Genomic DNA, 27,799 nt, shown 5'->3' with positions numbered 1-27,799 from the left:
ATTCCGTTCTAAATCATGGCACGCTCAACATAGCTGCTGAATTGTTTGCTTCCATGATGAGACTTGATGTGCATCACCATAGGATCATCCCATAAATAAATATGTGCAAACGTGCACACTAAAATTCTGTCATGAAGAGCCTTATATGCTTGAAGGTCGAGGGGAGAGCACACTCGAAATAACTATACATAGATATCCAAGGAAGTATGATCATACTAGGTATAGCTAATATCAGATGCACTTATAGTATTTAACTGACACTAGTTAGAACGTCCAGCCAAGAAGCACGCGCACATGATGCCATGGCTGTTTCATATGTAAATCTATTTATAAAGATTCAGTTTGACTGAAAAAACTCTCCACAAGGCTGTATGACAAAAGGGGTGATTTCAACTTCCCAATAGTCAACGTTCCTTTCATGTCGAGAAATATTCCAGCAGTTCCAGCTTTCAGTTTACATTTCACAGCTTTTGGAGTACAATCGAGTATGCTGTTTTCACTATGATTTCAAGAGCGTCATACCAATATTGCTTAGAACTTATTTGATCAAGGTTTCAACATTCAAAGCCTCATGAGTCAGTCGAGCCACCTTGGTCGATGCGAGAAGTTAGTGCAAGAAGCAGGAGTGTGAGAGTGGAAAATCATACGAAACGTACAGTGATCAACTGCCTGCTGACTAAGGATTTACACATCATCCATGAAGTATAACACGTGCAACTTCGTCTCCAACTTTAAATAGTTGTGCAGCAGTGTGTTTATACGGGAATAGCTTGAAGACGACTTCTGAAACAACATAGGAGATTTCCTGATATGGTGATGACCGACTTTGGAATGACTGAGTGACATATAGCTTGTTCAATAGGCATTTCCCAGGACAGAGTACATTCCAAAATTACTTCCTTTGTCAAGGGAGAAAGCGTCAGATCTTAAAATTCCAAAACGTAGGACATCGAACACGCTCGAGGAACAAGATGTCTAATGGTGAGCTGGCCCTGTTTGAAGCTCATCCAAAAATGTTCTTGCAACGATTTGGAAGTACATTTGCTCTTGTGCACAATCTGTCATGGACAATGCTACAATCCTTGTGACGATAATTTTAACTCACTCACTCACTCAATACAATCCACAGTTGTAGCCTTAACTCTTTCGGCACCCACCTCGTTCACATGGTCTGGCTTCTTCAGACCTCCATATGTTCACAAACATAAAGAACTCTCTTGTCAGAAGCCAGTACATGTTGATAGCACATGTGGAAGACAGTTTGGTCAAGAGAAGTACCTCCCCCAAATTAGGATAAAATACCCCCACTTTTGTTGGCAAAAGTAAATGAATGCAATACGGGACTATGTTCGAAAGTGTATGATTTTAACGTCTTTGGGACTGGTGCAAATAACACACGCCATGAAATAGTGAAGATTATACTTTGAATATGCCGAGTCTGCAGTCAGTGTGATAATTTAACTGTTTAATCAGTTCTGTTTAGTACAAACAATATAGTTTAACAAGACATATTCGAAAAATGCACAATCTAAGGATCCTGCTCTTTGACGATAGGTTACATTATAAGTTGTCCACAAGGGGGACATGGACTGATCTACCCTCGATGTTTGAAGAAACATCGAGGGTACATCAACCCCATTCTCTTCCCACAGAGGTTACTTGTCATATCTTCCTACGAACCTCTGTTCTAATACGCCCTTTCATGGTGCGAGTGTTCAGGATTCGTGATTGGTTGCAATCAGAGTTAGTTGTGCAATCAGCGACGTTGTTTCAAAAGTTATCATTCGCAAGGCCTCGTTTTTTTCCGTATGCTTCGGGAAAACTAGAACCTCTTTTCCCTGCGCGATGCGCAAACGTTTCTTATAGACAAAACTCAGTCATGTAAATGGCGGATCAATGGCGTCTCCATCGCCCTCGTTGACAACAGACAAGCTAGCCATTAAATGTCATGTGCGTCACATCAACACACGTTCCTGGCAGAGGAGGGATATTTGTGACCCAACATTTGCTTGTATTAGTCAAGTTGATGTAACACGTGTTCTGATTGGACAGAAAGAAGGGAGATAATTCGTGTTGCGATTTTATGCCGCTAGGGGATTTTACGAGAACCGGGAAATATGACCGTATTAGAACAGAGGTTCGTAGGAAGAAATGACAAGTAACCTCCGTGAGACGAGAATGCATCAACCCATGGGCCCCGAGGGACCAGAGTCTTACACCTCAATGGTAATTTTGAAGTGTTTGAAGCATGCGTACCAGACGACAAGACGACAAGAATAACAAATTTAGAGTTACCTCCCTTCCATCGATTTGCATTTGCAAAACATCGGTAATTTCCGTGATTCAATGTTATTCGAGATAAAGCATTACTACTACGAAGTACCAAATGAGTTCGGCATTCCCAGCGGGTTACATCGAAAATGTTACTCGTTTGTGAGCGGGGAACATTAAAAATAATAGAAGAGCGCTCAGCCAATCAGAAAACGACATTTATGTGTGAGGCAAGATAATTACACATGTCCTGTATTAGAGGGTACACTGTAAGTTAGACGTAAGTGCCTTCACATGGATAATGTGATTGTCTCTTCATACATATTGATAGGACTTGGGGTAGATTCTACACTTCCTATTAACACACCACGGAGGAAATATATAGTTCATCTTTGTCAGGCAGCTTCCTGACAGGCATGCGCACATAACAAGAGTCGGTGGCAGATTATAATTACCCATCCTGCAACAAAGAAATCAACATCCATCAGCAATTTTTTTGGTTTCATTCCGAAAGAGAGAGTTTTCATAACATGACAACTCAAAGTTTTTTTTACAACGTTTGTATTTGTGGCAATATTAATATTCATTATATGTAACAGATACCATAAGCATGGTACTACAGGAGGTGAAGGAAAGGAAATTCATTCTTGTAATCTGCCATTGTGTAGGGTATGCGACATACAAAGACTGGAACAGGTTGCGGGTATGGACGTTACACATACTGTTAAGTGTTGCTAGATGCCCACGTTGCCCCCAGCGACTTCTGGACAGATAGTACAGGGGGACACCCAGCAGCATGATGCAGAAGGGGACTATGTATGTTCCAGGCTCGTACACGACAGCTGTGATGGACAACACCAGGAAAAAAACAACATAGGTGACGGGGAACACCCAGTGAACCTGATGAAGAAGAACAACTTGATAGATTCAAGTCGCAATATAGCATACAAAAAAAGGTTCTAAATTTAATAAGGTGTACCTTATATGTCTGTTTGGTAGCTGGATGTTTGCGTCGAATTCTGAAAATTCCCAGAACGCCTAAAAACTCCCCTCCTGCTTTGAAGAAGGAGTATGCTCCGAGGACAGACCTGACATCTCCAAGACACATGAGTATGATGGCAACCACGAACTGTACAACATTGAAATGGCAACGAAAAATAAATGATACTTTGACTTTTAGACATGTTTGCTGGTTCCTGGAAAAATAATGCAAACAGGAATTGCACAGCGATATAATTCAATGTCAATGTAATACAGCCTCGCTCCTATCACAAGGTAAAGCATCTTCAAGGGAGAGGGAATAAGGGAAACAGAGAGGTTGTAATGCTTACATACATTGTACGTGATGCAAGTACTTGAACTTGTTTTAAAACCCCATTTCATTTTCATTGTTCCCAATTTGTGTATTGTCCAAGATCATCACATAATCTTGCATTACTTCCAGGTTAAGCCGTGTCTAGAATTTCAGAAAACCGGACGTAATTTCAATAATCCACAAAACTGGATTTAAGCTTTAAGTGCAATAATTCAACTAATTTGATCGACACTGAGTCACCAGTACCTGTTCTCACACTGAACATGCAGGTCAAACATTTGTGTCTGTCATGCTGGATTACTGAATATCTTAATTGAATATTGATACCTTCCCCAGGTGGAAGCTGCCGTACCAGAGTAATGATGGAGGGCTGTGGTGTCCTCCGCTGTACGTTCACCATGCCCAGGAATCGAGGGAACAGTCCATCACGTCCTCCAACAAAGTTTAACCTGGAAGAACCCAGGGTGCCGTTGTACAAAACAACCTTAGCGCTACGTCTATCGTACGTCTACGTTAACGTGGGTGCTGCGATAACCCATTGGCTAATATATCTTTGTGCAACATTACCCTGATTTATTAAGACAGCATCAAAGGGCAATGACAGCAGCTGTTCGGAATAATGTTAGCATATCTCCTGCCCCACAAGTGGCACCCAACAGCAAGGCAGGCTAGACATAGGTTTACCTAAACAAATACAGGAAAGCACGGTACGAGTAGGCATGGGTCAAACTGGATGTCCCTCAACATGTCAACCTCACTACCTTTATCAAACATTACTACGGCTTTGAATGCCGTCACCCTGATCAAACACGTCCCGAGTCGTGAGCCACTTTTGAAGCCTTCGTAGACTGTACCTCAAAATGTGCAGCTCCAGAAATATCACTCAATATAAGTGATGAGGGGTTGCTTGTTGGGAAGTTAAATGATACAATGATAAAAACATTTTTGGAATTGTAAACATAGGACGTCAGTGCAAAATAGTACCTAGTCTTCAATATCCTCAAAAACAAATTCTGTTTGATGTAATGGGAAAACAGTGACAATTATGTGAATGTATAACGGGAAATCAGTAGTGCGCTTGTCATCTAACAACGGACTATAAACAATCCAAGCAATTAAGTCATCGATAGACCGGAACATGCAGTTAGATTATTGTGAATTGTTATTGCTGGGTAGAAGTAGAGACAAGAAAATCTCAAAATATTAAGATATCAAAATATCTGCCTTGCTGCCATTTCTATTACCTGGACGAAGTGAATATTACAGCATTTGCTATCCCGCCCGCTGATACCGCCACACAAGGTAGAATGATCCACTTGAACAATCCCAGCTTTCTTTCTCCGAAAGTCTACAAGGGCAGTGCAGCGATCAGCATTACATTTTAGATGCGTTTGAATTGATATAGAAGCATTAAAGTTTCGTCATGGTTATTGTAATAGCTATATCAATGATTTGTTACTTACAACAGCAACTGCAATTCCAGAAAGAATCTCGTCACTAGTGAGAACAGCATGGTAAGCAACGTTGCCAAGAATGTAGGCAAAGGTCGGTATGGCAAGTCCACCAAGAACAGCTAATGGGATGGTTCTAGCAAATGAAACGGAATATATCTGAAAGTCCAGAATATAAGGAACTAGGATATCTTATGTAAACAGTTTAAGTTTTATTGTTTATATATTATTCTGAATGCATCTGTCGATTACCAGATATTCATTCATAAAAGTGTTGTTATACATCCGTTATTAGTGTCTATGTATTATTTGATGAAGGTACTTAAGGCAGACCTGAAAGAACTCAACGGTTTGACATGTTACAAAAAGAACAGTGTCCATTTTAATTGTTACTTGACACGAACTGTGGGTCATGCTTTGATTACCTGTGTGGATTCACGACTTCTTCTACAGCCACGTTGACGTTGTCCCTATGTATGACAGTAGGGCAGTATGAAGTCAACGGTTTTGTTTATTCCAACATGTGAATTTGTGACATGGGAGAATCACTACCAGTCGTCTCTTATCTAAAATTAGTCGGATTAAGATTAATAATACGATTTTGTAAATTATAGTCCTCCTGTAGTAATAACTGGCGTTCGGACAAAGCTGGCCGATTTTAAAAATCAGGTTTTCTTGTAATTAGGCGTGTAAGTTGAATTTTTCCAAAGGCATTGCGTGTCATTTCATATGATATACATTGGTTATACCAGTTTCTATACATAAGCAGACCTTACAAACAGCTATATATTGTATTATAGAATCAACGAACGTGAAATTAGCTTACCAGCCTCCATACGCATACAGCCCAGCATAAAATGCCAAAGCAACATTACCGGGGTCTAGGCTTGTGGGTCTGAACGGTTCGCTGAAGTTTTCTGTGTGACCTTTTTAACAGGGAAGCATCTTCACAAACTCATAGTTTCAATTGATGGCATGCAATTGAAATATCAGTATTTCTCACGACAATAGAAGTTTATTATGTAATGACTGCACTTTCAAGAGACCATATGCCATTAGTATGAGCATTTACAACAGATATATCTGAAGTAAGATCCTTCATTTTATCGGTAGTTATGACTGTGCTTTACTGGAGTCTAGTGTCTTACGCTGGTACTAAACTGAGATCGAGTTTGACTAAACTAAATATGTGTGTCATATACTCATGGAAACAATTAAGGGAACACATGAAAGTACAAGTGTTTGTTTATTCTTTCCCAGAATTCACACAATGTGCAATACAAAGCTTGTGAAGAAACCTGGAAAAGAATAAAGGAACACTTGTACTTTCAGGTGTTCCCTTATTCGTTTCCATGAGTATATTTCTTCAGGTGCAATGAGAAGATGATTTCAGCCCAGAATCGACTTATATATACCCTCAGATATAACCTGAAGATGGTTAACTGACATATGTGACCTCAACAAATAGAAAATACTGACCTTGACATATATGTAAAATCCCTCCTACGATGATACTAAGAAGAGCAAACACCTTGCAAACTGTGGCAATGGTTTGCAGCTGGGCACCAAGTCTTACACTGTACATGTTTGCCATCACAAAGAACCCTGCAACATTAACGTACAGTGCACTTCGCAATGTTTCTCTCTGCACCCATTGCACCTATGTGTCAATGTAATTTTGTATTTTAGCTTAGTAAAGAAGCACGTTTGTTTTTTGCAACATATATTTCTATGATAAAATATTCACCTTTAAAACGATCTACAATAAATGCGTTATGTTAACTTAATTGTGAAAAGTGAAAGGGCACACTTATACTTTTTTGTGACATTTACATCAATGATAAATGTACCAAGTATGACAAATCCAAGCATGGCTTTGGATGTCGTAGGTGCCAGGTCAGGACAGTTCTTGAAGAGAGGCCTCATGATGTATTCTGCAGATGCCAAGGACGCCAGAACTACTGACAGAGGGCGTACCAGAACCAGCTGGGTCCAAAGGAATAGGAACCCGGCCAAATCTCCAAAGGCTTCTCGGATGTAAGTGTAGCTGCCGCCAGATTTCTTCACACGAGTCCCTGGAACATTCAGCTCTAAAGTTACACACATGAACACAAGTTGCATTCATAGCCTTCTAAAGAACAAAGGAGCAATAAACGTCGCGAAATAAGAAGAATGCGTTAGTGTTGACCGACATAATACTAACGGCTGAATGCAAGTGCCAGTATCGGGAGTGAGAGCGAAAGGTTGGTGGTTCGAATCATGGTGACTTGTCTCCAAAATAGGTTACCAGGGTGGTACTTGTTGTTTCTTGACATTAATGGGAACAAAACTAAGATTAGTCCTTCTTTTCGTCGTGTCCGAGACTATGTGTTCTAGTGCATATAATGTCTGCAAACTGTACCATATTCAGCGTAGCACATGGCAGCACAGTAGGTTAGTGCTCCACACATCGTCCACACGAGGAGAGATAAGCCCACTGAGGACCCCATCCCTTCCAGTACGACAGTCGGGCTGATGAAGATGCCCGTCCCTGTGCATGAATATAATAAACATTACTACTTTGAAAGAAACCCGTTTGAGAGCATTGATGCACATGAAAACACAACAGACAAAGATTCATTCCTGTCAGATCAATAAGTGCATGTTCCATGGGAACTCTATCCGATATCACCTGTTATTGTGCTGGCTCACAAACCTACTTTCATCCCTCTAAACCTTGTGAGTGAGTGAGTAAGTAAGTTAAATTTTACGCCGCACTCAGAAATATTCCAACTACATGGCGGCGGTCTGTAAATAATAGAGTCTGGACCAGACAATCCAGTGATCAACAGTATGAGCATCGATCTAATCAATTGGTGTCAACCAAGTCAGCGAACCTGACCACCCTCGCCTCTTACGACAAGCATGGGTTACTGAAGATCAATATTCTAATATTCAATATTCTACACGGATCTTCACGGGTTCTAAACCTTTTGAAATAAGCATACAGTTAATAGATATTCGCTTAAAGTGAACGTTAAACTCTTGCATGAAAATTACGTGAGCGTGGGATGACTTTATGTTTTGAGATGACTGGTGTTAGTCCATGAGTGTGGATTGACACCGCTGTATACAGTGTTGAGATGGCAGGTGTTAGTCCATGAGTGTGGATTGAGGCCGCTGTATACAGTGTTGAGATGGCTGGTGTTAGTCAATGAGTGTGGACTGAGACCGCTGTATACAGTGTTGAGATGGCTGGTGTTAGTCCATGAGTGTGGACTGAGACCACTGTATACAGTGTTGTGATGGCTGGTGTTAGTCAATGAGTGTGGACTGAGACCGCTGTATACAGTGTTGAGATGGCAGGTGTTAGTCCATGAGTGTGGATTGAGACCGCTGTATACAGTGTTGGGACGGCAGGTGTTAGTCCATGAGTGTGGATTGAGGCCGCTGTATACAGTGTTGAGATGGCTAGTCAATGAGTGTGGATTGAGGCCGCTGTATACAGTGTTGAGATGGCTGGTGTTAGTCAATGAGTGTGGACTGAGACCGCTGTATACAGTGTTGAGATGCCTAGTCAATGAGTGTGGATTGAGGCCGATGTATACAGTGTTGAGACGGCAGGTGTTAGTCCATGAGTGAGGACTGAGACCGCTGTACGCAGTGTTGAGATGGCTAGTCAATGAGTGTGGATTGAGGCCGTTGTATACAGTGTTGAGATAGCTGGTGTTAGTCAAAGAGTTTGGATTGACGCCCCTTTATTTATGTGTTTGTTAAATCATACAGTATCTTACCTATAATGCTGCCAGTTATGTAACTAGTTGTGCTGACGAGACCCAGCTGTTTCTTTAAGCTGGCCGCCTGAGTTGCTTCCGCCATTGTTCAATAGTTGGCCATTTGATTTTCTGAAACCCCCAGATAGCTGCAACAGTGGTGTCATCTGTAGGTATACATGTAGACAATGGGTAATCGTGTACTGGAGTATGTAAAGTCACACCTCCCTCCCAACCGCTCAAGTTCCGTGACTTGAATAATACCATTGCTTTATGTCACAGAGCGAGATGTTTCAATAATACCATTGCTTTATGTGGTACTTGCAGAACATTGACCTGAAAAGGGAAAGTGTGCCGTATATTTAACCTTTTTACATTATTGTACTTTTACATTTATTGTAAAAATAGTTTAAAAATATTTTTATGAAGTTCGTGTGTTCTTAGCCACGACGTGCTCACATCGATTGGTCAAGCTACATGTGACCCTCTGGCCATGCCCTCACGTTTGACCTTTGGATCACTGCATGTACTTATTCTGCGAAGCTAGCTCTGCACATATTGAACAGGATATTAGATAGTTTGATATGTTTGCATACATATGAATTGTATATTTTTGCATTAATGCTGCAGTATATTACAAGTAAAATATCAAATTAAACTATGCAATCTTGTTTAATGTAATTTAAAATTCAGCTATTATCTGTAAGTCCCCATGGTCCTTAGTATGGTGATCTACCTTCAGTTGTTGGCAATCTATAGCCTGTTTTTACATTGTCTTGTCATTTCTAATTAACATGTTTTAGATTTACCTTCTAGTTGTAAATGGATATCTGTGGTACACTATAAGTTTTACTGTTCTTCGTCAACAGGTTTTAATTTCTAATTTTATTGATGCATGATATAATCATTATTCGTTTTAGTCTCGATATGGCTGAAATATTGCCGATGTGACGTTAAATATTAACTCACGCACTCATTCAGCTATTATCTGTTTACGCCAATGTGGTAAACTAGACCTATAAATTGTCAGCTACCGTAATAACTGATGTATAACTCTTGTATTTATCTGTGTGGCTGTCTGTCTTACTACAACCTTTATACATTACAACTTATTCATTGCACATAAAAGTTGTATTCTTTGTTATTTTGTCATCATAATGTGCTATCATGATATACAAGGGTAGTATTTGTAATTGTAAATATGGTCGTGTTAATCGCTGTTATATAAAATGTTTCCATTATGGGACAAATGGATACGAATCAAACACCACTTTACCCATATCATATGCCAGTGTTTATTTTGTGAGATGTGTATAATCTTAGTATGCTTAGAATAAATATTAATTTATCATATTATCTTCGAGGCTCTCACACCAATCGTCAGGTTAATGGACATTGCAACAGCTAGCTTATATATGTGCAAGATCTGTTTGTCATGGCCATACTGAATATTTACTACTCTGATGCGGACATGTTTTATCTACATCTGTATGTATATGATTTTTTATCTTTGTTATTTTGCGTGCTATAATCAACTACCATATGCTATACAAGTATGCCTGGCTATTATAGCGATGTTTAAAATCAAACGGGCATTATGACTTTCTATAACCGGTTTCAGTAACCAATGAAATCCATGTTTACCGTTGTGTGAGACAAGGTTGCGTGTTGTTTCCCACGTTATTCTCTGTTGTTATTAATGACCTGATTGACAGTGAAGTAAACTGTGGTATGTTCAATGATCCTTTCATACAGGATATACGTTACAGAAGTGCAGAATGATAGGTTACAGTGATGGTGAGCAGTGGCGCTTATGTATGTATGTATGTATGTATGTATGTATGTATGTATGTATGTATGTATGTATGTATGTATGTATGTATGTATGTATGTATGTATGTATGTATGTATGTATGTATGTATGTATGTATGTATGTATGTATGTATGTATGTATGTATGTATGTATGTATGTATGTATGTATGTATGTATGTATGTATGTATGTATGTATGTAAGTAAACTTTGGCTGTATGCGTCGACACATTTAAATGGATGAGTATGTATGGTAGGTGGTGTATGAGATGTAAGTAAACTTTGGCTGGCGTCGACACATGTATGTGTGTATTGCTACGGATACTTGCACCGGAGGACATGCGGGATGGGATTCCTGTGTTCACTTGTATTAATGGTGTGTTTTTTCCTTTTCAGTGTTTTTTTTTTACTGTACGTCATATGTTCATTGACGACTTTAATTCCCCATGGGTCATAATGGCCGGGCATTGTATATACCCTTTAGAAATAGCTAGTATTTATCTGCTGTACAATGCGCGACACATAACAATTTATCATCTTCTGAAAACAATAAAGTATATGGTGACAACATAATTATTGACACTCTAAATCCAGATTAACCAAGACACCTGCATGATGGTTGTCGACAACAATACACACGTAAAATTCAGTCGGGGGCCATTTGTTCAAAGCGATCATAATACGACGAGTGTTCGTAACTCCCGTGTTCTATGATCACAAGACTCCAGACAACCGTAGCGCTAATGTAGCTTTGTGCATGTAGGTCCTACAAATTAAACCATGCCTTTAACTCAAACTTTATTTCGATACGTGGTTCATACGCAGGATGTGTAAGGTGCTGAATCCCTCCCCAGGTTTGCTTAAAACTGCAGTTTAACTACTTGCTCTGGTTACCTACGTCAACAATTCCAATACTTAATCCCAGAGGTAAAGATGAATTGTAATGGCTGTATCATATTTCGTACCTATTTCAATAGATTCATAAAGATAAATTGCAATTCATGCATCAGGTTACTGACCAATTCTGTTTTAATCACTATCTGCATAGAATACTTGTATTGATGGTAATGTCAATGTGATTTTGAATACCAGAAATAGATACTCCGTAATAAGTTACTAACATTAATTCAGATAAAATTGTCAACACTTTTAAAGGTATCTTATAGAAATAATGCTTCTAGTTTCTTTGATGGGGAGAATGGCAGAAGAAAATATCCGTTCATTTGACCCGTTTATCAGGTATGTCATCACTAGTGTGATGTGAAATTGCATAGATGTTTACTTTGTAGCACTGATTATACGGGACAATTAACAAACACAACTATTGTTAATTATTCGATAACGATGAAACAATGCAGAGAACATAATACTTCGTAATTGGTCGATAAGATGTTTTATGTCAAATAATTCTTCTTTTTAAAGAAACAGATAATCTGTGAGATGGTAATACCTCCAGAAAAAGCTGTGATTAAGGAAACTTTAGGTGTGTTTTGTGCAAAGACATGAAAAGGAACGTTTGGAGAAACAAATAAAGAGTTCCACTGCTTAAATATATAGGCCTTTATCACTTGTCGCTTGGGAGATTGAATATTTCACAGAAATATCCGCAAAAAGAATCTCTTCATGAATCAGTATGGCTAATTATGAACAAACAAGTGCGTATGTGCGTTTGTATCACATTCAGGGACTTCAGCTGAACGAATTTAACTTGACTGCCAGGCTAGCGAAAGAATACACTTATGATCAATGGTGACTAAAGAGCTGAAACTATATGAAACTCTGAATAAAGCCGCGATATCCCACCAACGAGAAATAACCATCCAACTCATTGCATACCCGTGAACATCCGAGTTAGAAATCATCTTCAGCAACCCATGCTTGCCTCCCCGTGAAGATCAGTGTTAGAGTTGGTCTTCAGCAACCCATGCTTGTCGTAAGAGGCTACAAACGATATGGGATGGTGAAACTCGCTGACTTGATTGACACATGTCATCGTATCCCAATTGCGTAGATCGATGCTCATGCTGTTGATCATTGGATTGTCTGGTCCAAACTCGATTATTTACAGTCGCTGCCATATAGCTGGAATATTGCTGAGTGCGGCGTAAAACAACAACCAAATCATTGCGTGTTACAAGTTGATAATCTGTAGTCGCCTCTACGACAGCAGGGTTACGGGAGCCTGTTGAGTCATTGATACAGTTCTCGTGAAATACAGCTGATTTTATGCCAGTGCCCAACTGTTACACCTGAACAATCATTTAATACAACAACGTAAACAGTACTGATTAATCAGACTTTATTTTGCTGTAGCGTAGAGATCAAAACATATGACGAGGTGAAATAAATTAAGAATATACAGGTTTACAGGTAAGTCAATATATAATACTTCGTATGTATGTATGTATGTACGTATGTGTGTGTGTGTGTGTGTGTGTGTGTGTGTGTGTGTGTGTGTGTGTGTGCGTGCGTATCTGTGTGTGCGTATGGATGGGCGTGTATGTATGTGTCGATAGATAGATAGTAGATAGTATCTGTGTGACAGTACAGACAGACAGACAGGGACAGTGTATATATAGACAGATAGATAGATAGGTAGATAGGTAGATAGATAGATGACAGACACACAGACAGACAGATGACAGACACACAGACAGATAGATAGATAGGCAGATAGATAGATAGACAGATAGATAGATAGATAGATAGATAGATAGATAGATAGATAGATAGGTAGATAGATAGATAGATAGATAGATAGATAGATAGATAGATAGATAGATAGATAGATAGATAGATAGATAGATAGATAGATAGATAGGTAGAGTAAAAGTAGAAAAAGATTACATATATTATATTACAGGTGTCTACATGACCATCAAGTCTGGTTCGAATCTCGGTCAACAGTGACTCGCTTCCTCGTGTCATATTAGCGTTTAAACCATAGACCCCAACCAGCTAACAAGGTTTACACAGTTCAAACATGATGTACATACAATGGCTGTACATCTCTACGAATGATCAAATGATCCAGTTCTCTTCCACTGATTTACCCATTTGAAAGAGTGCGCTGCACACAATATATCATTTAGACTGATGAAATACCACCCACAAGGCTAAGTGACACACGGGATGACTTTCCACATCGTCAATAGTTCCGCATTTTCTATCCGAATGATAGAATACATGACATATACCGCTGATACCTTGCTGAAACACAGCCCTATTGCTGATACCTTGCTGCTGCAGCTGGTTGTGGCAATGCTTTACTATAACACAGCCCCATCGCTGATACCTTGCTGCTGCAGCTGGTTGTGGCAATGCTTTACTATAACACAGCCCCATCGCTGATACCTTGCTGCTGCAGCTGGTTGTGGCAATGTTTTACTATAACACAGCCCCATCGCTGATACCTTGCTGCTGCAGCTGGTTGTGGCAATGCTTTACCATAACACAGCCCCATCGCTGATACGTTGCTGCTGCAGCTGGTTGTGGCTATGCTTTACTATAACAGAGCCCCATCGCTGATACCTTGCTGCTGCAGCTGGTTGTGGCAATGCTTTACTGTAGCACAGCCCAATCGCTAAAAACCTCGCTGCCTTGCTGCTGCAGCTGGTTGTGGCATGTGGCAATGCTTCACTTTAACAGAGTCCCATCGCTGATACCTTGCTGCTGCAGCTGGTTGTGGCAATGTTTTACTGTAACACAGCCCCCATCGCTGATACCTTGCTGTTGCAGCTGGTTGTGGCAATGCTTTACTATAACACAGCCCCCATCGCATGTTTCACTCCTGTTAGATGGAAATGCATACACTGGAACTTGTATTTGCTTCGCATTTGACAGAATAACTTTTCATACTCCTGATGTTTTCTGACAGAGGTTAAAAACCGAGGAACACATCATGAAGAGCACCTGAATTCTTTATGTGACCGAACTGATGATCAAATACGTTCTCGTTTTAGATGACTGGATGGTGAACACATTGCAATGGTATAATATACATCAATAAACTATTATCAAGTCAATATCAACATTGTAAGAGTGCAGTAAGGGTATTTTGGAATGATGAGCAAATGATATCGTCATGGCTTATTCAGAAGCAATAATTAAGTGAGATTCCTATTCATATATGTTTGAGGTGCTGTATATATACATGTAGACAACGTAAGCTTGCGAGTTTGTGATTAAGTGTAATTGACAAGTTAAAGTGTCGTCACGTTGCGGGAACAACAATCCCTATTATAACATATGTTAGAATTGTCCACCTTGTAAATGGCATTGTGCGTTCATGAAACATCTGCACATCACTCTGAAAAGAGAAAACAAATCCATGTTATACTGAGATCATTTCTTTATGCGTTGTTTCTCAAGTATGATTTCAGTTCATCTCAGATTTATGTGTTTATTATAGTGCATTTTTCAACTTCCCTCTGATCTGATGTTCAACAATCGGACGTATATAAGCGCAAGAAATGTATACAAATTAAAAGTAGATTTCTGTTTCCTCCACATGCCTTTTTGTAGGCTATGTAACATTTGGAGTTTAGTAAAATCAATGTTTCGACAGCACATATAATAATACTATCGAATGTATACAAATACAATCAAGCACCGTTGTCTCACGGAGGTTTGACACAACCGCAAATTGATGACCAAATAAGGAAGAGGCAGGGGCACCTGTTTACCCTCAGTTCGAGACAACGATGTTTGACTGTACATGGGTGAACTTGTACCTGGGTGAACTGTAGCTCAGGGCAACATCGTAGGAACATCCTCACGTGACCGATGACGTCAACACGGGTGTCTTCACGAATACCAGACAGAATATTACCCATGATGCAGAGCGAGACAGCAAGTTTTCCGTGTTTTTTTGCTGCAGATCAAAATGTTACGTGTTATGTATATTCTTGATAGTTAGTTGTGTTTACTGAAGTCAGGAAATGTGTCTGTCGTACATGGAGCGGGATCTAATAGTATACAATTAACTTGAGCTAAACTAGGCATCTCCATCCATTAAATAGGCTAATGAGTCACACAGTCAGAACTACTTCAAACACTCAAGCAATGGGATATATACAAACGATGTGTCAATCATTGTAACATAATTAGACATGGATTTTCGGAAGTATGTCTATTGCTGGAAATAAATACCACAATCCTTTGACATCACTAAGCACTACTGAGGGATATGTTATCATTCTATCAACATGTTTGATTTGATACGGAGTATAAATAGGTGCAAACTTCGATTACTTTAAAACTTAAAATATATGGTAATCAATTTATGACCCGCGTGAATAACAATACATATATTATTACATTTAGGCAAGTGAACATATACGGATTCTTACATCAACGAAAACTTTCAAAGAAAATTGATTATTCTGGAAGCAGTCCTACCTGTGAACAACAACAACAGGGGTGGTCTGAGTTGAGATGTCTTGCAGGTCCACGTGGTTTAACAAATGCGATGTCACAGTTTCCATGGTCAGTTGGGCATCAGCGTTGACCATCTTCACCCTCCGTGGACTGCCTCCCTGTGTTACAGGTGTGAAATAATGCTAGACAAAAACACCCTGGTGTCCTTGGAATACTTCTACTATTATGTTGTGTACTATGTCCCATATTAAAGGCCTATAAATCACCTATATATGAGGGCAGAAAAGAATGAAGTCACATGTATGTATATTGTCTTGATCATTATGCGCAATATTAAAAACTTGTATTTTTGTGTGGAAGACAGCATCACTCTTATCTTGTCAAATACTCGTATAGACGTTCCTCATCAAACAGGAGATGTAACAGGCTGCGTTGTCGTAAATGGCAGTGGCATGCAGACAGCTACTTGCGCATTCGTGACCAACTCGTGTTACTCTAGGACAAGCCGAATAACGACTCGTGCCCCTCTGGAAGGATTTCATATTGGTGTATGAACATCGGAGTTACTTCAATCAAGAACGACAACTTCCTGTTTGATTCCAATGGTACCTAACATCACCGAAGTACTGGCGTATTGTATTGATGGTTTGTTTTTGGTTTTTGTTAATCTATTTATTTCTTTTAAATAATTGAAAATATTGATACAACTAACAAAAGATGAAATGAATATTTGTTTAACTCATATCCTAATGTAATTATTACCAGCAATTCACCATATATTTCAAAATGAATATTTCTGAATAGGGTTATGAATCACAAATGGGATTGTTTTATGGAATATGCTAATAACTATTTTAAAAATTCAGCTTCATGAAAATCCCAAAACAGATTCTCAAAAATGACTTGAAATTATTTCACAAACTGAACATTCGTGTAACCTTGATGGAATTTTAAACTGAATACGTTGAGTACACTATGAATGACCGCAGAAACGTCTGACAAAACCAAGTTGATTTGATTGGTTATATATTAATATAGTGTTAGAACCTCGTAGTGATTTAAAATTATGATTACTAAAAATGTTGGAGAGCGGACGTGAAATCTCCAAAACAAGTCCCACAAGATCGTGAGAAAAACGCAATCACAAAGACCCACGAGAGCCGTTTGTAAACAAACGCATGTGCGTGTATTTGAATCTCTCACCATTCATGGCATTATTCTTATTAAAAATTATTATTCAACACAATTCTGTTATCTATAATCTATGTTCACTGTCAATATGACAATATATGTTTTATTAATTATTTCAACCATCACGTAATACCATAAACCATTTAAGTAATCGGGATTAGTTTTATCAAAGCACCACAATCATTACTCGCGTTCTGATTGGTTTGATTGCGTTGCTCATGGTGAGAAGGCCTTACTTTTGTAGCAAGCTGTAGGTTCATCATGGAGAGGTCTGCTGCCAGGTTGCTGTGACTCGTTGTCGTCACAGTGATCCCCCCGTGCGTCTTGGACCTGCCCTCTGCTTCAGCTAAGCCAAGCTGAAACAGGAACGTTAAAATATTGAATATTCACCCTCAGTACTAGGAGCATGTATATTACTGGAATGTTGAATAAACGGATGGCTATACCATGTGGCCCGGTTTTACTCAACTTCTGTCACAGTTCAAACATGTAGGTGTCATGAATTAAAGAAAAACTAAGTAACTTGAAAATATCACCAACAGAAATTAAATAGCTACTGCACTGGAATTATTATTACCAATTTAGAGCATGAAGCATAAGAGACGAACATCATTCTTTGACTATTGCTTTAACTATTTGAAAGATTCTATTTGCATACATTTGGCGTGACGATGATGTTGTGGACGTTGTTCTCTTCTACCAGTTTCCACAACAACTTCACCAGTCGAGAGGGTGGGGCAACGGCTTGCAGGAACCCCCTCATACACGTCAGAGTCTATAAAGAGGAATACACATGGTTGCCGTTATTCCCATCAGGGAGCCTGTCAGCTCTATTTGGATTCAGCAATGAGAGTTGTTCCTATACAGATGTTCCATCAAAAATTCTTTCTCAGGGTTCAATTAAGCAATTATTCTTTTGTACTTGCAAAGAAGTGTTTATTAAACCATGTTTATGAGGAATATAGCGTCTCGGGTTATTATTGTCTCATGATGTCCACCTACCGGTCCAACATGCACAATGAATTCAGAGTTACCATCCACCCACATTCTGCGTTTGTTGGGAGCATCTGAAAAGGGTTACAGCACAAACAGTTAGAACAACACAGAACATATAATTGTAGCCTCATCATACAAGGTCTGGTCTTGGCATCACTATCGCTATGTACCCTTTACATGTCGACAAAACCACGGGGTTGGTGTATTTCAATGATGTCATATTCGCTTCACTCATCCTCAGATCCGGGAATAGAACAGAATTTTACAGACTTCTACGCGTGCTGGCCATTTTACGCATAATGAGTGTGTACCGTGTCAGGGGCATGGCATATTTACGTCGACACCTGGTGTCACCTCTGTTTGGTAGGGATTCATTCACATATGTACCTGATATACTGGGATTCATACAATGGACTCTGCAACCAGCACATATGTCTTACGATCACGGACAGTTTTTATTTCCATTGCTTCCACGATAACGGTCTTAGACATATCACTTTAGTCTTAGACATATCATATATATATATATATATATATATATATATATATATATATATATATATATATATATATATATATGTTTATATATATATATATGTACACATATATACACAGCATACATATATATACATATATATATATATATATATATATATATTTTTATGTATATATATATAGTGACTGAAAGAGAAATTATGTATTTTTGGATCACCAGTAAACACCATGGAGGTGAAAGATGTTGTATGAGCGTGCATTTCCACTTTTCAGGAAGGCATCAGCCTTAAGTATTGATCAAAAAGTATTTGACAACAGTGTACTTACCATCTTGAGTTTCAGACAACAGCATCTGTGCACATGTGCATATATGTACAAATTATCTAGATAGTTAAAGCTAACTTCAACAAAAGGAAAATAATGACTTTTAAGAAATAGAAAATTTATGACATTTTGAAAATGGAATTGCAGGAACTGTGGAAGACCTAGTTGCAGACTTTGTCTTGTTTTTGCTTCATTCACTATTTATAATTAATGACAGTCAACCATATGCAAACATATTCTTAGGTTTCTCGCTAAACGCTCTCAATGTGCGACTTCAATGAGTGAGTGAGTGATTTAAAAAATTGAACGTCACATCGGTAGTATTTCAGCCATATAGTGACGATAAGAATATTGATTTAGCTATAAGAAAACATTTCACGTGATCACAATTTGAGTCTAAAAACTAAATCATTTCAAAATATAAACGACTTCATTCAACACAAAGATCAATATTATATGTACTGTGATTAACCATAGACGAACCATAGACCACCAGTCACCAAAGCTAGACCACCTTACGGGGGATCATGGGGACCTACTGACCTGAGACAACTGTTTGAGAGTACGTCCGTCAACCGTGGTGTCCATGCCGCTGTTGCTGTAGCTGGTGGTGAAACTGGAGACGTCGATGCTGGTGCAGCCGAATGTCGTCATCTCCACCAGACAGTGGAAGACACATTCGTACTGGGCCTGAGATTGAAAAAGACCAGACAGTGATGCTGTGTGGCAATATATATATGTCGGCAACAAATCAGTTCCAAGGTTGCAGCTCAATTTGTAACAAAGAAGTTACATTTAACACGTCAAAATGTAATTCTGGAAACACAAAAGCCCAGACACTTGATACTCATAAACATAATTTCATTCCTGTACATCCTTCAAAACATAAATTTGGAGCAAAAGTAAACATTTTCGCTCATTAGTTTTCGCGAAAATGTTTATTTCATTTTTTCATCCTTGGCATAAATTCATAACTGCATGTTGAAATTTGTCAAATCCTTTGTCAGAAACTGGCCACAGTGCGGGGAATTTCAGGAATATTGTGTTTCTAGAATTATATTGTGACGTGTTACTTCCATTTTGTGTAATTTAGAGGCTGATTTTGAAAAAAAAAAGTTAATTGTGCTACACAGAACTGAAAGCTCCACCATTTCAAAATAGATAAAGACTGTATATATACGAGTGCTTCGGTGATATTGAGTACCAATGACATCAAACAGGAAAAGAGTTATAGTTCTTGTTTGAAGTAGTTCTGATGTTCATACGCCAACATGAAATCCTTCTAGAGGTACACGAGTCGCTATTTGGCTTGTCCCGGAATAACACGAGTGGGTCTCGAATGGAACCGTGAGAGATTCAAATTCAGGCACGTGAGTTTGTTTACATAACGTCTTTCATGGGTCCAATTTAAGCAATATAGTAAAATATAAATAATCAACTTTAATTTTCAACATTTGGGCTTACATTTCACATCCTACATTCTTAGTCGGACGTTTCTGGGGCTATTGGTTTTATTTTCAGCATAGTCATTTTAAAATTCCACCAGGGGTGTGGCACAAGGTTACTTGAACGGTTAAAAAGAGCAATACACTATACGAGTGCTTCCGTGATATTAAGCACCATTGGAATAAAGATAGAATAGAGTTATCGTTCTTGTTTGAAGTAGTTATGATGTTAACGCGCCAATATGAAATCCTTCCACAGGGTCACGAGTCGCTATTAGGAATAACACGAGTTAGTGCCGAATGCTTCAAGGTATGGCCGTTTGAAACCTGGTCGCCAAAGTAACAACAGTGGCTGGCCAAGGCAGGATGGGCTTATGGTCATATTTTACTGCCGTATGTTTCAGTATCTTGACGTTCCGATCAAAGAAGACTTTTCGAAGAAACGCGTAGCTCTAATGTAGTGTCACTTTACGTATGGGTTTCAGCATCCTTAACTCAACCCCTGGTGTCACTGCTATTTGGGAGAGATGCAGTCACATAGTCATGTTCCTGATAAGGTGGGAATCATACAATGGACCTGCTTTTAGCATAGATGTCTTACGATTACGGAAAGGTTTTGTACAAGTCGGGATAATTTTTATCACAGTACCGCAATGATTATGCAACTTCAAATTGGTATATCATATCTTCGCACATAACAAGCATCGAGAAGAGGACGAGTCTTTTGGGAGATTACGGTAAAGGGCGAATGGTGAAGAATGGTAACAAGCATCGAGAAGAAGACGAGTCTTCTTGGAGATTACGGTAAAGGGCGAATGGTGACGAACGATAACAAGCATCGAGAGAGGGGCGAGTCTTCTCGGGGGATTCGGAATGGAGCGAATTGTAACGAATGGGGATCATATATTTTCCAAAAGGTAGGCGTGTCCTGCTTCACACACTCATGGAAACCCGAATACGCCTGCCAAGTCAGCGGTCAGCCTGCCAATGTCAGCGGTATATAAACTGACAAACACTTGTTGGAAATATATGTTTGAAGCCAACCTACCGCAGTCTGGATCATGTTCTTCCTCTGCCCCCTCATGACTGTCACGTACCCCAGGACATCCACCACCCCCTCCTCACGGGCCTGGTCTATCAGGGAATCCACGGCGATGTATGTGCCAGTACGCCCAATACCCGCACTGAAATACCCATAATGCATATATTTGACCTGTTTTACTTGTGAAGATCCGGGTTAGAATTGGTCCTCAGTAACCCATGCTTGTTGTATGTGATCGAGTAGTCAGACTCGCTGACTTGGTTGACACATGTCATCGAATCCCAATTTCATAGATCGATGCTCATGATGCTGATCAGTGGATTGTCTGGTCCAGACTCGATTATTTACAGACCGCCCCCATGTATCTGGAATATTGCTGACTGTGGCGTTCAAAACAAACCAACTAACCAAATCATAAGTCTATGTCTTTGCATGTTGAGCCTTCACTTCATTTACCAGTGAGGGCAACGTCTTACCCTGTATACGGCTAGATTACCATCTTGCTGAGAATCAAAACTTTCAACTGAAATAAGGATTATCAAATTAAAAAGTTGTTTAGAATAACGATGTTTCAAAGGCTACAATCCAGTAATGTTTGCACGTTAACTGGAGTTAACTAAAATAGTGTGAAGAATCATCAGGAAGTGAATATCGTAGGTCCTCTTTGGCACTTTGTAGTCCGTTGTGTATTCGAATACATTTCCCCATACACAGTGTTCAAGCAGTGTTCAAGCAGTGATTCGGTACCTGGATACTAACTCAGTCCTACCTGCAGTGGTTAACAGTGGTTTGCTACCTTGTAACTAAGAAGTCCTACCTGCAGTGAACGAGCAGTGGTCCAGCCCTCTCTGCAACTGTCTGTCTGACCAACCAGATGTAGTGGACGAGAGCGAGTGTGTCAGGTACACCGTGGTCAGGCCATGACGTGAAGTGGAACTGGATGACTGACCAATTCTCTCCAGTCTGTAACAGAAGATGTTGATTGAATTTGTATTAACATGAAAAACAAACTGCAACCATATGTAGCAATTCATCAGCTATTCCACTAATATAGACCATTTTGTACGAAACAAAGTCACTGAAACATCACATTTTGACAACTTATCACTGGTTATTTTCAACATAAAGAAGACATGAATGTTCCGTGCAAATACTTACTGTCTTGGAAGTGACTTTCATGTGTCTCGTTGTAAAGCTCGCACGGACTTGGGTTACATCCACCTCAACTTTGAAGTGATCAGTGTTCATTACACCAGCGTTAGGCCAATACTGCTCACATTTGACCTAAAGTAAAAATAATATGCATATGTTTACAGAATGTCTATTCTTGTAATCAGACAAAATCGTAATCGAATGTTACATCAGTCGACTTATATTTTCAGCAATTCGTTCATATAATTTTCAAGGCTGCTCGCCCAACAAAGGGTTGGTTTTATATTTATGATGTCTACATTCGTAGGATGATGGAGATGATTGACATAACGTGAAATCCTACCTTCGCCTCCTCCACCAGACCAGTCAGCATGACCACAGCGCTGCAGGAATGTTCCCAAATCATCCTCCAGAAGTCTCCTACTGTGTTCTTGTTGGGAGCTGTAAGTGGTAAACGGTGGCTGATAAATACATTTAACATGTCATTTCTAGGCATATACTATTCAATAGTGCAACATCCCTGAAGGTTGTTTTTATGGATATACTCATTAGACGGCAACTTAGACGGCATGATAACAGTGATCTGTTTAACTTCACATCATAACAAAATTAACGCATAAAATTTATCTCACCTTGAGCTGCTATGTAAGTCTTCGCCTGGTTGTAACTCTGAAATATAGAAATGGGACGATTGGACAGTTTATTGCTTGTAGCATCACCTTTTTGTTTTCGAGACTCTATTGTCTGGGTCCTGATAACTTTTGCCTTAACAATTTTGTTCCTCAGAAAGGGACGTTCTTAATATCCATGTTTCGAAACTCTGGGGATGTTTTTCACAGGGAACGATTCGGCTAAGAGGGTCGTATCCGGGGTCCCCATCCACTAACCGTTCGTAGCGCTACGACATTCGTAAGCCTATAATAAACATTTGAGGTAATTAGTAAAGTACACACGTACATGAGACTGGCGTTGATGTAGTCCGACCCAGGAGTGTCTGGGAGCGGGGTCAGGCGGATACGGTTATGGTCGTCTGAAATAACAAATCAAGTCAGTTAAACCAGTATCCACATATTAGGCGTGGTGGGCGAGCTGGTTAAGGCACCTGGTTAGTGATCCAGCGAGCTTGAGGTGACGGGGTTGAGCCAACCTGTAATCTGGCGTAAAAATCTTGGAGTCAAATTTGTGTGCAGACTAGTTCATTGTTGTCACAACCCCTAGCTAGTGTACAGTACACAACCCTGTGCACTCAAAGAACCCACAAATCCGTTGGTATATGACCAGATGGCGGCCTCATGAATACCTGCAAACACCTAGTTGCGGGTACAGCAAAGTGCAGTGAACTTTGACAAAGTACTGTGACTATCTGTCACAGTCCACTCAGCTCTGAATGGGTGCCTCGTAAGGATAAAAAAGCCGCAATAACTCGGTGCGCCTAGGAGCTGTATGCTCCCCAGGGAGTTGAAATTGACATCCGGTGATCGAGGGAAATAAATGTCAGCGACTTGAGCATGTACTAGATACATGGATGTGTGCGCTATATAAATATCCTATAATAATCTTTTACATGTCTGTACATTCACCACTGTCAGCCATACTTACAGGGGTAGTAGCCTCTGAACCTGTTTTTTCCACTGTTCTCGGGTCTCTGGGAGTCTTGGTATGTGGCTGTGAATCCAGTCACAAGTCGCTGTAATAAATTCAATTCATGGATGAGATATGTTCTTGTGGAGGGTACTTTGTTTTGCTTAGACAGATTTGGAGACAATATTGTGTCTTTACTATATTGTGAGTGAGTAACCATTACCAATACTCCAGCAACATCACGGCAGGAGACATCAGAAATGATCTTCACCCACTGTACCCATTCCTGGGTCTTCGTCGTGACGAGCGAATGTTAAACCACTAGCCCAACCCAACACCCCCTTTACCATTTAGAGACAAACTAGAAAAGCAATGCAAAACCACGACATTGCAAAGTTGACTCACGTTATATTCTCTTCCAAACCCATCTTTCCTCTGTTTAAGCATCGCCACAGTTGCAGCAAGTTCAGGCACAGCAACGTCTCTGATGGTGTCTTCGGCTTCTGCGTTGTAGTAACAACTGTCAGGAGGCTGAACTTCCTCGTCCAAATCTTCTTCCTCGTGGCCTTCGTCTTCGGAACTCAGCTGTGTGCTGGATGCAGCTTGTGGGGCAGGTTTGGGTTTTATAGGTGGCTTCTGGTGGCCTGTTCTGTTCTCATCCAGAACTACGTTTGCCAAAGCGCCATTCTCTGAAAAACACCCAGTATGCATTGTATTCTTGATAATAAGAATTGTCGCAATGGAATGTATCGGCCATGTTGGTCTGAGCATGACTTTTTGCATGATGCAACTACATCATAAGCAAATAAAAATGCAAAATAGCTAGTATGTCTCTGACCTACCAATATTTTAGCACTTTGTTCACTCGCCTATTCTAAAATTATAACTTGCCCGCAAAGACTTGTCCATGATGAAATATTGCCAAAGCACACCTTAAAACTAATCACAGTGTTATCTTTCCTCTCCATTTAGTGCATTCATACGAACACAGCTGAAACTATATATTTAACATTTATTGTGTTCTGTTTAACAAAATATTTTCTACATTATATAATACTATTTTCTATAGGAGTTTCAACAATCCTTTCAGTGCTCCAACCTTCAGGGCGGAAGTGTGCAGAGTGTTTGGTCACATCGCTAACTTGAAACCTCCGTCTCCTCCTGTAACAGATTCAAGGGGTGTCACAGAGCTGAATGTAATTATTTATACAAACAAAACAAAATAAAACAAAACACACAGTACAGAAATAACCAAACACAATCAAAGGTACTAACATACACAAACAAAACGCATGATTTGGGAAATTCAACCACACACCTGGGTATCGGCATGTCATATTTTATTGTTTGCATTCTCTACAAGAAATATCCAATGAATATCAAGATGAACATCAAATATAATCATGTTTCTTTTGACATTTCGTTAAGAATTTCACAAGATCATGTAATGAAGATCAAAAACCTGCACGAAGAATGAATATACAACTATAATGTATTCCTGCAAAACTTCATTTCTTTGTTTTTTCTTCAAGTTCATTTTCACAGAGGTTAAGTAGAATGTGTGAACTGTCTAACACTGACTTTACATGTGGAGAGATGGCTGCTTGATGAGGTATAAAGAAATTACCTGCCCACAAGAATCACAACAACAACAACAACAACTATGGCAACCACCAGCAACCCTACAACTGTTCCTGACACGGCTGGTACCAAAACATCTGATGACTGCATTGTATTCATAGGAGCTGAAAACATGATAATAGAACAAAACCAGTACAATTTGTTTATGGTGTTGAAGGTATACTTTAACTACAGGCATAAAACACAAAATATATACAGAATTGTGCATACCATTGCGTGAGTTTCTAAGTAAATACAACATACAGAGAAGAATGCCATTTGACGGCGAAGCTCGTTTTACTTTGGGGGAGGAAACTGATACAATTCTTGGTTATGCGTGGCCGTAAGAATTGAGATAACTATATTTCCAGACAGCTATTTACATCATCATACATTCAGGCGTTTTGGAAATTAAGAATTATAAATGAAGTACTTTGAAGCAGAATTCAAAGGCAACCTGAGTATACAGGCGAGTTCACGGGTAGGATGCGACCAGAACACAGGTAAAACTTTGATCTTGATCATTTTCAAATCCAGAAAGTCAAAACGTCGTTGTGTTTTCCTGGTTTAACAGTTAGTGGAACCCTCAGACACTGACCAATGAAGGGAAATTACCACAGTAACACCAAAACAACGTCTGTTAAAGAAATGAATAATAAAAGAGCAAAAACAAAACATGAAAATCACAATGCCATTTAGGAAATGTGAAACGGTAAAGATTGAAGTGATTATTTAAATATAAATATATTGTCTTGAAACTTTGAGCGATTAATAATTATAATTCGTAACATACCGGGAAGCGCACGTACAATCTGCAAAACAAGCTCACAAGTTTGTCAGAAATACACTCAATTCGAACTGTGAGACCCGTGTGTGTATTTAAATCTGTCACCATTCATGACATTGTCCTTATTAAAATATTCACATTAGGCAGCAACATTATGTTAGCTATGTTCTTTGTATTTTTAAGATAACGATATATATTTGTCCTGCTTTTCAAACGCTCCCATTATGCCTTGTACAATTTTAGTACTCGGGATTAGGGCCTATGAAAACGCCACAGTCGTCACGGAATAAGAGGAGTGGGTCATGAATGTATTGAAAGGTCTGTGCCTAAGGCATAACTGGGGGATGTCCATCAAGGAGTTGTAAAAATCATACGTTCGTTAAGGTCGTAAAACCTTTTTTGTTTCAACTCACTTCACCCTCTTCATTTCACTCATTTGAGTCAATGATGTCTTGCATAGTACATTTCGAGTTAATGTAATTGTGCTTATAATCAGAGCTCACAATAAATAAGTAGTAAACGTAATGTACCTTTTGTTCATTTCTATTCTCAGCATATCATAGAACACATTGTATCTAACCAATGTTTTAAAAGATTAAGACATTATTATTGATTCTTGATGCCAAATGACTTATGCTTTGGCATCTGTGCGTGACACAGTTCCCCTGTTAACTATCTATGGCTTACATGTCGTATGTACACTAATATAGGCATAGAAGCGCAAGACAATCAAGTGGAATAAAAACGCGAGTCATATCGCATACAATCACAGGGGCTTGAAACGTCAAAAACTGTCATCAATGTAAATACTGCCACTGACGGGGTCCTTTTTATAGCGCTAAGACCCCGTATGTGACAGTATATACCTTGATGACAGTTTTAGCGTTACAAGACCCTGTGCATAAAATCATATTCGGTCGTAAGTAATGTTAGTAAACATACCAAACATAACATTTGTCTAAATATATTTCATTATCACGGAGGTAAAGGACATTACTTACAAAGCTTTACAGAGCAGTGAGAGCCATTGTACCCCTCGGTACATCCCCAGGGACATCGTCCATCAACAACATCACACGTCCCGTTACACTTGCCGCAGTCACTCTCACAGTTCAACCCGAATGTCCCATTGTCACAACCTATGTAACAAATAAAGCGTCAACTCGTATAGTTTCATGCTTCACAC

At 39.4% G+C, this 27,799-nt stretch overlaps 2 protein-coding genes and 1 long non-coding RNA gene across 8 annotated transcripts in view; all 3 read right to left on the bottom strand.

The window, feature by feature from the left end:
• Positions 1–2,471: 2,471 nt before the first annotated feature.
• On the bottom strand, positions 2,472–6,791 carry LOC124263696 (Y+L amino acid transporter 2-like). Of its 2 annotated transcripts, XM_046698362.1 has the most exons (9): positions 6,517–6,787; positions 5,864–5,963; positions 5,463–5,507; positions 5,050–5,173; positions 4,831–4,934; positions 3,939–4,035; positions 3,251–3,400; positions 2,994–3,171; positions 2,472–2,731 (listed from the first exon to the last, which is right to left on the bottom strand). In XM_046698362.1, exons 1-9 carry the CDS (start codon positions 6,629–6,631, stop codon positions 2,667–2,669), a joined length of 978 nt encoding a protein of 325 aa, XP_046554318.1. In that variant the 5' UTR covers positions 6,632–6,787; the 3' UTR covers positions 2,472–2,666. The 2 variants fall into 2 exon arrangements, with proteins under 2 accessions (XP_046554318.1, XP_046554317.1); XM_046698361.1 differs by lacking the exon at positions 2,472–2,731 and having other exon boundaries at positions 2,738–3,171; positions 6,517–6,791.
• Positions 6,792–13,857: 7,066 nt separating this feature from the next.
• Positions 13,858–14,369, bottom strand: LOC124263702. The gene is made up of 2 exons (XR_006894916.1): positions 14,327–14,369; positions 13,858–14,192 (listed from the first exon to the last, which is right to left on the bottom strand). It is a non-coding gene; the product is annotated as an uncharacterized LOC124263702 (long non-coding RNA).
• Positions 14,370–14,505: 136 nt separating this feature from the next.
• LOC124263694 (receptor-type tyrosine-protein phosphatase alpha-like) overlaps positions 14,506–27,799 on the bottom strand; it is a 310,238-nt gene continuing 296,944 nt past the window's right edge. For 4 of the 5 annotated variants that reach the window (XM_046698357.1, XM_046698356.1, XM_046698359.1 and 1 more), the window contains 19 exons: positions 27,615–27,752; positions 25,834–25,951; positions 25,264–25,367; positions 24,612–24,895; positions 24,225–24,312; positions 23,579–23,655; positions 23,258–23,294; positions 22,969–23,066; positions 22,632–22,757; positions 22,291–22,436; positions 21,480–21,615; positions 19,530–19,676; positions 18,990–19,014; positions 18,174–18,238; positions 17,830–17,946; positions 17,408–17,527; positions 16,002–16,138; positions 15,335–15,474; positions 14,506–14,910 (listed from right to left, as the gene is read on the bottom strand). In XM_046698357.1, coding sequence (XP_046554313.1) covers positions 15,429–15,474; positions 16,002–16,138; positions 17,408–17,527; positions 17,830–17,946; positions 18,174–18,238; positions 18,990–19,014; positions 19,530–19,676; positions 21,480–21,615; positions 22,291–22,436; positions 22,632–22,757; positions 22,969–23,066; positions 23,258–23,294; positions 23,579–23,655; positions 24,225–24,312; positions 24,612–24,895; positions 25,264–25,367; positions 25,834–25,951; positions 27,615–27,752 — 2,009 coding nt within the window. In that variant the 3' untranslated portion in view covers positions 14,506–14,910; positions 15,335–15,428. The remainder of the gene's footprint in view (positions 14,911–15,334; positions 15,475–16,001; positions 16,139–17,407; positions 17,528–17,829; positions 17,947–18,173; positions 18,239–18,989; positions 19,015–19,529; positions 19,677–21,479; positions 21,616–22,290; positions 22,437–22,631; positions 22,758–22,968; positions 23,067–23,257; positions 23,295–23,578; positions 23,656–24,224; positions 24,313–24,611; positions 24,896–25,263; positions 25,368–25,833; positions 25,952–27,614; positions 27,753–27,799) is intronic. The other variant, XM_046698358.1, reaches the window with a different exon arrangement.

This window comes from Haliotis rubra, unplaced genomic scaffold, assembly GCF_003918875.1.
Source record: "Haliotis rubra isolate DU_JTF1 unplaced genomic scaffold, ASM391887v1 Scf895, whole genome shotgun sequence".
Classification (NCBI taxonomy): Eukaryota; Metazoa; Mollusca; class Gastropoda; order Lepetellida; family Haliotidae; genus Haliotis; species Haliotis rubra.
This window is presented reverse-complemented; position numbering and strand designations above follow the sequence as displayed.